This window comes from Mus caroli, chromosome 13 (genome assembly GCF_900094665.2).
Source record: "Mus caroli chromosome 13, CAROLI_EIJ_v1.1, whole genome shotgun sequence".
In the NCBI taxonomy this organism is placed as follows: domain Eukaryota; kingdom Metazoa; phylum Chordata; class Mammalia; order Rodentia; family Muridae; genus Mus; species Mus caroli.
In genome coordinates, this window is record NC_034582.1 from 36,151,508 (window position 1) to 36,163,196 (window position 11,689).

Below are 11,689 nucleotides of genomic sequence, written 5' to 3' on the forward strand. Positions count from 1 at the left end.
CTTTTGATCGTGACTTTTATAAACAACAACAGAAAACAAACTACAACAGCATCCAACCTAAAACTATAAATATACTCGAACCTGTTGATTTTCTGCAACAAAGCCGGGCTGTCAAAACTCCTGTGGTCTGGGGCTCACCTCCTCGCTAAGCATTTAGCCCACAAAGCCTGCGATGGCCGGACACATCAACACAGAAGGGCTCCGGATCTTTCAGCTCCAGCTCCGACCTTGTTCCACCTCAGTTACATATCTTGTCTGAACTTGACAAGACCCGCTTCATTTCTCCTTCCCTACTGCCCCGTTTCCTGCCATTTTAAATTAAACCTTAGAACCTGATCATGTTCCACCCATTATTCTTCCCGGTGACTTCTCTTCAAGGTCTAAAATTAGCTTGGACACCACCGAGCAGCCATGAGCAGGGTGTTATAGCTGCCTTGCCGCCATAGTCTTCCAGTAGCAGCAGGATGGAAAGGAAAAAAAAAATCCTTAAGACTCATGGGTGACTAGCTATGAAAGGAAACCCACATCCAGAGGCTGTTTAGGGGAGTCCTCACCAGACCGAGATAGAGGGGTTGAGGAAGAACTTGTCTTCTCAAATTACACCCTGCAGCAGCTAAGAACGGGAGAACACGTGACTCTTAGAGGCTCCGAGTTTGGGGAGAGCCTCCTCCCTTCATGCAATCCAGGGAACTTTTTAACCAGGCTCCCTGGCTATTTTAAACCCCTGGTGCTTCAGGCTATTTCCTGTGGCTGCAAACATTCGGGAGAGTGAGACAGGCTCCGAATTCAACAATAGTAAAAAATTAAAACTGTAAGGGTTTTTTTTTTTTTTGGGGGGGGGGGGGGGGGGGGGTTGTTGTTGTTGGGTTTTTTGTTTTGTTTTGTTTTGTTTTTAAAGGCAGGGGGATGGGGAGCAGGAAATGAACCCAGGAAGATGCCTGTGAACTTCATATTTAAAAAATGAGTTTGATGCAGGCTTTTATCAGGCATTCCTAGATTCAAAAATTTCCACCAGCTTATTTGGCTTCTAATTTGGGCCCAGAGGTGATGTCATGATAAAATGAGTTGTGGGAAATCCACATTTCATAGTGGTACAGGTGAGACTGAAGTAATCCCTTTTCACAGGCACTGGTGTAAATTCAGTCCTTAGTAGCGTTAACTTGATGTAATAGAAACTGGATAATGTCCTTCAGGGAGAGTATGCCCTAAGGTGGTAGCAATATGGTCCATTGACCTCTGAAACAAATACACACTCTGAGAATTATTGAATAACCAGCAGATCTATCCTGGTTCCTGATATTTTTTATATCTGGTCACCTCCTGGAATTGGAATGCTGGGCATCAACTTTGAGCTAATAGCCAACCTGGATTGAGCTTTCTCTTTCCCCCTTGGGTCGCTCATCGCCCTCCTATTGGGCAAGCATAGAATTCAGGATATAGAATGGCTACCTCTGGGGCAGTGAAGAGGCTCCAGAAAGAAAGAGCCTTCAGAGATGGCCAAGAGCACTTGCTATGCTCACAGAGGACTAGGGTTCAGTTGCCTCCACCCACAGAGTAGTTCACAGCTATTTGTAACTCCAGTTTCAGGGAATCCTACAGCCCCTTGTGGCGATCTCCAGCCCCAGGAGTGCTCATGGTACACATACATAAATGTGGGTAAAATATTTCTGCACATTAAGTAGAAATAAATCATATATATGTATGTATGTATACATATACATATATATATATACACACATATATAATAATGCTCACTTTTTATTATTTATGGGTGGTGTTGAAGGAAGATAAAATATTGTAAATTGTGAGTTGTTTAAGAGCCCACTGCCCAGGCCTGGGACTGGGAACAAAGCGAACAGCCCCCAGGCCTGCCAGGGCAGGGCTGTTGTTAAGGCATTCCTAAGAACATCTTAACTGTGAAGATGAAAAGAATTCAAGGACGCAGGCAAGGCTATCTTGTCTGAGTCCCCACCATTTGGCCGGAACCTCCCCCTCTNTCNATTGCCCCTTGGCGCCAGGTAAAAGTCATACATCAACTGGTTGCTATGTGAACAAAGATAAGCCCCCAGCCCACAGGAACAAAGTCCTGTTGCTCTGTGATCCTTCTGTTAATGTTTGAATAAGCCAATAGTGTGTTGCTATGCTGAATTCCACACCCCCTAAGCCCCTTACCCCATAAAAACTCCTAGCTTTCGAGCCTCGTGGCTGATATCAGTTATCTCCTGTGTGGGATGCATGTCGGTCCGGAGCTCCGTAATTAAACGTCCTCATGTAATTACAGCAAGAGATGGTCCTTCGTGATTTTTTGGGCGCACGCCGAATCGGGAATGGGGTGGGGGTTTCCCCACTAGGTCTAACAGTGTGTGTATTGTGTGTGTGTACATATGTATATTATATGTACTTCTATGTATATATGGAGGTCAATGGACAATCTGTGGGTATCTTCTTTCCTTCTCTCATGTGGGTCCCAGGAACGGAACTCAGGTGTTGTTGGCACATGCCTTTCCTGTTGAGTCATCTTCTCCCCAGGCCCATATTTATTCTTCTTAAAATGACTAGCGTTACCCAAAACAATACTGTAAATAATCACAGGTATTTCTAGAAGGATCCTTGTGGCATTTCAGGTGAGGCACAAGGTTCTACTGATGTTTTTGACAAAATATCAACCTTCGGATTTACCAGTGAAGCTCGGGAGCCTGATGCTGGGGTGAATACCTGCCAGCTCAGAGAGGCAGAGACCGAACCCAGCTGTCTTTCCTCCTCAACCAACCAACGCTCCAGAAGCCATGCTCTATCTCACGTGTCTCAAAAAAGTCAGCGTGTCCCTCTCTCCTACTTCCTGTTCGTCTCTCTATCCATCCTCCTGACTTTCCCTTACTCTCTATGGTTTTTTTCTCAGTAATCTTATGTTCACTTCCTCTCAATTGCTCTGCCTCTATGACTGACTTTATTTAATCCTGTTTACAGTATTCAAGGAGAGAGCTCTTAGACTAAAGGTGTGGGCTAAGGCTGAGCCACACCCCAACCCAAACTAGGTTGTTGGATTTTTGTTTGTTTGTTTGTTCCAGTAAATAACTCTATCTCCGGATTCACCGGGTGATCAAGTATCCTGCAACTCAATAGCTGCAACCAAGCACCAGCTATCACCTCTAGGCTTTATAACCAAAGCCTGCGAGCTGCAAAGTCTAGAAACGGTGAGGGGATTACTGCTGCCCTTGCTCCTGGAGTATCTGCAAGGGGTTGAATGAGGCTAAGATTGAAGTGAGGGCCAAGTACAAAGCTGACGTCATCATCTAGATAACCTAGGAGACAAGATCGTGGGAATGGTTGTACCAGTTCAGGCAAGCATAATTAGGCGTTGACATCTGCATTTATTCTCCCCCACACCCCCGCAGTCAAGTTCATTTGAGGTGTACAAGGTCTACCTGGAGGGATTCGAAAAATTAGTACAAATTAGAGAAATTGTTTTCCTCTTAGGGAAAAATAAAAAAAGATCCTCCATCCACCACCACCCCTACCGCTACCCCCGCCCCGCCCCGCCCCCCGCCCCGCCCCGCCCCACCAGTATTGAGGAAGTGGTGTACTTCACTGCGCTCTGGAATGGACAACTTAAGGAAAGCCCACCGTGTTTCTGGATGGAGCTATTTGTGTTGGAGTCAAGCAGACAAAACTATCTACAGCTAAATCACTCAGCACCACCAGTTCCCGCAGCAACTAGGATTTGCCCACGGGCCATCTGTGGAGATCATTCCCGAGGCCTCTGAGGCATGTTGCTTCGGGGAATTAAACCTTCAGGGTCCCCGGGCCTCGTTTGCTCAAAGAGAGATCGTGCAAGTGTGACAGGAAGCCCTATGGAGGGGACAGACCAGCATCTCTCTAATTGACAGGATATGAACTCGTGTCTTCCTGTTTGTTTTGGCATTTCTTTATCTTTTATTTTTGTTTAGTTTAACTATCATCTCTGTGGGCACACACGGAGTGGCAGCGTACACAGATGAAAGAACACTTTCAGAAGTCTGGTCTCTCCTGATACCACGTGGGTCGAGGCATCGAACTCCAGACATGAGGCTTTGTAACAAGCCCCTTTACCCACTGAGCCATCTCAAGAGCCCTGGGTGTTTGTTTGTTTATTTGTTTTTGTCTTTTTTTTTTAATATTGGGAATTGAACCTATGGCTTCTAGCACACTACATAATGGTCTACCACTGCACTACACTGGGAATTCTCCCCTGTTTTTAATCAAAATGTGTCTGTCTGTGAGTAGGGGGTCAAACAAAAGTACAAAATATGAAGTGTCTACTACAATAGGATATCGGCTCCATTATTAAGAAACAGTAGGAAAACAGGTATGTTCAGTGTGACACACAGGTTCATATATCTATCTTACAAATCATTGTTGCCTGGATTCTCTCACCAATGTGAGCAGGGACCCTGGGGCATGGAAGCTGAAGCATTTGGTCAGTGTCCCTCTGATTGCTATGTACAAATGATGCTAAGGGATACAGACAGATGAGGGCACATGAGTTGAAGTCATCAGAGATGCCCTTTCGAACCACATGCCTCCGGGTCCCACATGCTACAGGGCACATCAGTGGATTCCAGCATGTACTATATATATACTTGGCATGAACATAAGGATTTCAAATGAAAAGACAGTAACCATGTCATTTTCTGGAAGTGTGGCTGTTAGGGGTTCTGCCCTCTACCTCTGTGTGTGTGTGTGTGTGTTTCTTGTTTATTCTGTGACTCTGTCACTTCTCCTACCTCAAATGCATTTAGTAAAAGAATTCTTTTATTCATTGTCTGAGGTTTATTCTTATGTTTGACCTAGGATGATAAACTCTGTCTTGCACACAAAGACACACCTTTTAAACTGTTTACAAATCTAAACTGGATATAGTGACACACACTTGGAGTCCCTGCTACATGGGGACAGAGTAGGAGCTAAGCCGGTCTCCATCAAGATGAACATGTGAAGAAAGCCACTTTGCAGAGGAAGACTAAACGCCCTTTCTTACCCCAGCTTCGTTTTACGAATAGAGCATGTGCAGAAACAAAGCCCCGCCCCCCACTGTGAAGGTGGGCTATAACACACAATAATGACAAGCCTGTCAGGGTTCTCTGAAGAACTTTCCTCAGCTCCCTAGCATGCATGCACTTTGGGGCATCCTTGCCTGCTTCTCTGTTTATTTCCACTCTGTGTCTAATTTAAAAGGCGAGATGACACCCCTCCCCTCCCCTCCCCCCGCCATTCCCTCCTCCTGGCAACTGCCAGGATTTTCTCCTAGAAGAGGGCATCAGATCTCTTTATAGGTGGTTGTGAGCCACCATGTGGTTTCTGGGATTTGAACTCAGGACCTTCGGTAGAGCAGTTGGTACTCTTACCCACTGAGCCACCTCGCCAGCCCTGATTTGTTTTTTTGTTTTTGTTTTTTTTTTTTTTTTCAAGACAGGGTTTCCTCTTTGGAGCCCTGGTTGTCCTGAAACTCTATAGACCAAACTGGCTTTGAACTCACAGAGATCTGCCTGCCTCTGCCTCCCAAGTGCTGGGATTAAAGGTAGGTACTGTCTGGTCCTGAGTCCATTTCTAATTTTGTGTATGATTGAGACTAAGAACCTCCAAAGGGAGCCTCAGTATCCCCGGCAAAACCGAAGAGGCCAGGGTATTAAACTCAATTGTGGTCAGTCATTAGAGGTCAGTCTGGGCAATAAATAAGTAACCGAAGCTCCCGAATCTGGGAGTCTCTATGTCTAATATTTAAACCTACTTGTCTCCTCTCCCTTACTCCTCTGGGCATCATAGCACTCTCTCTGCCTGTATCCTAAGTGGGGAAAACATGAAACAAACTTGACATTTCGAAACTGTAGCCTCCATGGACTTTGGGGTTGGTGAGAAGCTGCCGGTCTTTCCGGGATATTTTTGTTTTAAACAACTAGCCTTTATGTCGAGTGTTTCAGTTGCTTCATCCAGGGAGTTAAATGGTGATGTTCTCATAGTAGTTACTATGCCTTTTTAAGGACTTCCCTAGCAGTGCAGAAAATTAAGCCCTGGAAAGAATTTGGCACAACAGTTAGTCATCCGCCTTGCTTTAAAGCATACCCAGCTGGTACAAAAGGGGGGTGGGGAGTATGGGTGGAAAAAGGCCGGGTAAAGCAATTTATTGTCAAGCACACCGATTTTTATTGACACAGTCTCTCTCCAGGCAGTATTCACATGTTCCGAATTGAAGCTTTTAGCTGGGACAGAGCTGGTTAAGCAAACAAACCGAGTCATTTGAATGCAATGATTAACAGGAAGCCAGGCAGCAGGCACAGTTAACAGCCTTCCACTGGGAGAAGAAGAGGCTTGGTTTCGAGTTCCAGAGCGCTGCCTGGCTGAAAGGTCACTGATACAGATTTTCCTGTGAGGACAGGTAGGGTCATTAGCCTCTGGAACCTCCCTGGGGTGGGGCATTTTTGTGTCGTAATTGGTTATAAGTTACTTGGAGGCTGGGCAATGGATCTGCTTCGGAAGTCTGTCAATGAAAAAAAGGAAACAGAAACAAGCTAAGAAAAGGGAAGGGAGAGAAGAACCAACCAAGGAGCTGTGCTCATCAGAGCCTCCTCCGTGCGGGATGGTACATCCGTGCGGGATGATACTGGGACCTGGGGAAAACGTAAGTTAAAGGAAGCTTTGCTCCAATTCTGTCTCTGAAGACACTTGGCTCATTTCCTGCTTTTGGAAGATGGGCTCTTGGAAGTACAGTCTTTTCAGCCTATCTCTTATTGCTGCCTTGATGCTTATGTTTATGTACGATAGAAAATTATGGAAGAACTATCATTTCCCGAGGGCGATTTCCAATATTTCAGTCTTAGCGGAAGTCTGTTTGCAGATGTTCAGTGGGGAGAGTTTTTATACAGTGGACAGCGCACGGAAAACCACCCTGGAAAATTTCACCTGCCCCGAGTACAAGATTCAAAACCACTACATAACAGAGACTCTCTCTGAAGAAGAAGCCCGCTTCCCTCTGGCTTTCACACTTACTATCCACAAAGATTATGACACTTTCGAGAGACTCTTCAGGGCCATTTACATGCCCCAGAACGTCTACTGTGTGCACGTGGACAGTAAGGCGACAGACACCTTCAAAGAAGCTGTGCGGCAGTTACTAAGCTGTTTCCCCAATGCCTTCCTGGCCTCTAGGATGGAGCCGGTGGTCTATGGTGGCTTCTCCCGGCTCCAGGCTGATCTGAACTGCATGAAAGATCTGGTGGCCTCCAAGATCCCCTGGAAATATGTCCTCAATGCCTGCGGGCAGGACTTTCCTCTGAAAACCAACAAAGAAATAGTTCAGTACCTGAAAGGGTTTATTGGGAAGAATCTCACCCCAGGGGTGCTGCCTCCTGCACATGCAGTTGGAAGAACCAAGTATGTCCACCAGGAGCTGTTAGACCATAAAAATCCCTACGTGCACAATACAGCGAGATTAAAAGCTCCCCCACCTCACAACCTGACCATTTACTTTGGCACTGCTTATGTGGCTCTCACGCGGGAATTTGCTAACTTTGTCCTCAAAGACCAGCGTTCAGTAGACTTAATCTCCTGGTCCAAGGACACGTATAGTCCTGATGAGCACTTCTGGGTGACACTCAATAGGATCCCTGGTATGTATATTTTGTTTCTCTTACAATGAAATCTTTGTCTCAATGCTATTAATTTTTTGTGCTCAGCCCAGGCTATCCTGGAACTCCTGAGTTGTCATGACTTTCTGGATAACTGGGATTATAGAGATTTCAGATGAGCCCCTGTGTCTGTCTTCATTTTCATTAATATATACGACATATCGATGCTGAATAAGCGCCTCACAAAGTGGCAATTTTTATCTTTTTCAAGACAAGCTTTCTCTGTAAGCTCTGGCTGTTTTGTTCTGGAATACATTCTGTAGAATAGTCTGGCCTCTAACTTGGAGATCCAACTACCTCTGCCTCTTGAGTGCTGGGATTAATGGCATGTGACACTGTGCCCTGTGGTAAAAAAAAAAAAAAAAAAAAGTAATTTAACATAATAAACATTTGGGGCTGGAGAGATAGCTCAGTGGTTAAGAGCACTGACTGTACTTCCAGAGGTCCTGAGTTCAAATCCCAGCAACCACATGGTGGCTCACAACCAACTGTAATGGGATCTGATGGCCTCTTCTGGTGTGTCTGAAGACAGCTACAGAGTACTGATATACATAAAATAAATAAAATAATTTTAAAAATATATCTTGGCAGTTTCAAGTGGTAGCTTTTGAATGTGGAATATTTATTTGTTGATTTTTTTTAAATTACTAGTTTTATGTGCAAACCATGGTGAATACAATGTGCTTTGATGCTAGCAAGCAGGATGGAATGACTGACAAGCTACTTAGCTTACCTTGCTTGCCTGTCACTTTCTTGGGGTTGCAGGTCTCATGAAAATTGCTGTCTTCGTGAAGTAGAGTCACCCTGCTGTGTGGTACTCTCTGGCCTAGTCCTCTGTCTGTCTGGAATTTTGTACCCTTTGGTCAGCTGCTGTTTATTCCCTCTCCCACAGACCCCAGTCCACTCTCTTAGCAGCTCCTTTTTCCGCCATCGTTGCTTTGCATAGGGTTCTTGCATAGGGTCCAGGTATTCATGAGATCGTAGTGTTTTGCCTTTCAGTGTTTGGCTTTGTTCCGTTTGCACAATATCTTCCTGATTCATCCATGTAGCTACAAGTGAGCAGATTCCACTTTATATAAAGGGCTAAGTACTTTCTTTCCATTTTGTATATATATTCCATTGCTGTTAAAGTCAAAAAAGAAAAAAGAAAAAAAAAAAAGGTCACAGAAATTCTCCTCACAGACTGGGAGGTAGGGCTCAAGACTGTTTTATAGCTGATGGGGAAATGGCTTGGCAGAGTCAGGGTGAATCTTGCTTGTGTGGTTTGGTTTTGCTGATCTACCCAACTCTGGGACCAAAGACCCATCGTAGATGGATGTTTTCTTTAAACCTAATACCTATTTTAAATTAACACCATTATGAGGCAGGGAAAGGTGACACACATCATTAATCCCAGGATTTGGAGGAGGGGAGCAAGCAGAGTTCTTTATATTAAAGGACAGCCCGGTCTACATAATGAGCACCTGGCTATCCGGGACGACAGTGAGATTCTGTCCATATGAACAGACAGGCAGGCAGGCATTATGGCGTTGGAAGGATGGCTCAGCAATTAAGAGCTCAAACTGCTCTTACAGAGGACCCTAGTTCAGATCCTGGCACATCAGGTGGCTCATAGCTACCCATAACTGCCGGGGATCTGATGCCCTCTTCTGGTACCCATGTACACCTCACTCACACACAGATAGTGCACCCATACATATAATTAAAGTTAAGAACTAAATATTTATTGGAAAAGGGGAATAAAATTAAAACTCAATAGTATTAATAATATTTGAGTGGTGACGGGTATGTTTGCCCCCGTTCCCGGCTTTTTAAACGGGAAGCAGGTTGATCATCATGGCCCATGCCTATAATCCCAGCATTTGGGTGCGAAGGACCAGGAACTCAAGGTCATGCTTAGTGAGGCCAAGAGTTCAAGGCCAGCCTAGGCTATTTTTTCCTGGGATTGGGTTAGAAACACAGACAACAACCTGAAGGAGTTCTAGACCAGGGCCTCCTCTGCAGAGAAAAAGACATTTGAAACAATTAGACTCCAGGCCCTGCTCTCAGTAGTGAAGACACCATGATAAGTAACCCGAGACTCCTGAGCCTGGTCTTTTTGTGTTTTGTTTTGTTTTTTGAAACAGAGTTTCTCTGTGTAGTCCTGGCTATGCTGGAACTTGCTTTGTAAACCAGGCTGGCCTCGAACTCAGAGATCTGCCTGCTGCTAACTCCTGTGTGCTAGAAATAGGGGCATGTGCCAGCACTGCCCAGCTCTGAGACTCGTCTTTCCAACTCTATTTTCTATTGGGTATCAGTTGTTCCTGAATGATCTCTACCTTCTTCAACACAAGTTCCAGATGATTCGACTAATCTCAAATTGTTTACAGTGGATTCAGTCAGTTCTATTTTAATTCAGTTCAAAATAACAGTTGAGACACAGTTCATGAAAAGCAACTAGAGGTGGCCTTGGTGGTGGCAACACCTTTAATTCCAGAGCTCAGGAGGCAGAGGTAGGTAAATCTCTGTGAGTTCAAGACTAGCCTGGTCTATATAATGAGTTATAAGCCAGCCTGAGCTACATAATGAGACCCTGTCTAAAGAGAGGCACAGGTAGCTGTGGTCAACATTCTGATCAGATTAGAGTTTCTTTAGTTTGTAAATTCAACATGTGATATGCACATGATCTTCCTTGGAGCTTAAGAGAACTGCGTTTTCATTGGAATGAGTGAGCAGAGCTCTACTGCTGGAGCTGTGATCTTAGAACGAAAGATGGTGATGTACTGGGTTAAAAGAAGCAGGCCTCAAAAACAGGTGGGAGCCCCTAAGTATATTGTTCTGTCTCTCCTCTTCATCCTCCTTCTCTTCCTCCTCCTTCTCTTCTTCCTCTTCCTTCTCCTCTTCCTTTTCCTCTTACTTCTTCTCCTCTTCTTCCTCCTCCTCCTCTTCCTCCTCCTCCTCTTCCTCCTCCTCCTTCTCCTCCTCTTCCAAGTCTGCTTCTGCTTCTTTCTCTTCTCTTTCCTCCCTTCCTCCCTTTCTGTGTTTGTTGAGAGGATTTTGCCATGTAGTCTAGGCTGGCCTTAAATTTTCAGCAATCGCCCTGCCTCTGTGACCTCTACATAGTGGAATTACAGATATATACCATTGTGCCCAGTTCTCCCTATTAACAGTGACCAAAATAGGAAAAGTGAAAGCCCAGGTTCTTCCTTCCACATCACTTACACTATGACATAGACTCATGTCTGCCACCAAGCTGTAAAGAATTGTCCCCTGGAGAGTAGCCAAGATTTAAAAAACAAAAAACAAACTCCTCACTTTTTTTTTTTTTTTAATTCTTAGAAAGACCAAGATAAACAAAAAGATGTTCAATCTGAAAAAGACCTTAAGTGTCTTAATGACAAACCTTGTCACTGAAGAAAGGCCAAACGCCATAGTGAAGGAAAAAAAGGTCTGGGGTCAGTAGACAGGAGATGGCAGAAGCAGAGGCACTGGAAATACAGTGGGCAGTTGTGTGACACTAAGCAAATCCTGGGAGGCAGAGACTGAGGAGTACTGTAGAGCAACCCCCTGGGTTGGACACACATATGGCCCTGAGTCTTTTCCCATCCTGCACCTGAGAGTCCATAACTCTTACCAGTTTATTGAACAGAAACTACCAGCAACACCCTGAATTCCATGATTCACGAATTAAACCTGGACTTTTTTTTTTTATTTTTTGGTCCCCTGGTGGGCAGTCATATCGCAAACCAAGGGAAACCAAAGGCACAGATTCATGGTCCTCCAAATCTTCCCTAGAGTCAGACTCTGAAATAGCTCCTGCGTTTAGTGGGTGGAAGTTCCCCTCCTTGTGACAGAACGCTGTCTGGTCACGCCAGCCTGCTCCTCAGCCTGGGTCATGATGGCAGAAGCCAACTAAAGACCTAAGATTCTGCCAGGCAGTGGTGGCGCACGCCTTTAATCCCAGCACTCGGGAGGCAGAGGCAGGAGAATTTCTGAGTTTGAGGCCAGCCTGGTCTACAGTGTGAGTTCCAGGACAGCCAGGGCTACAC

General features: G+C 45.1%; 1 protein-coding gene across 1 annotated transcript in view; it reads left to right on the forward strand.

Moving 5' to 3' along the window:
- Nucleotides 1-6,137: 6,137 nt before the first annotated feature.
- The window catches only part of LOC110307912 (N-acetyllactosaminide beta-1,6-N-acetylglucosaminyl-transferase), a 102,062-nt gene continuing 96,510 nt past the window's right edge, over nucleotides 6,138-11,689 (forward strand). Inside the window, exon 1 of the mRNA XM_021180180.1 lies at nucleotides 6,138-7,643. Within this exon, the coding sequence (XP_021035839.1) occupies nucleotides 6,725-7,643 (919 nt within the window). The 5' untranslated portion in view covers nucleotides 6,138-6,724. The remainder of the gene's footprint in view (nucleotides 7,644-11,689) is intronic.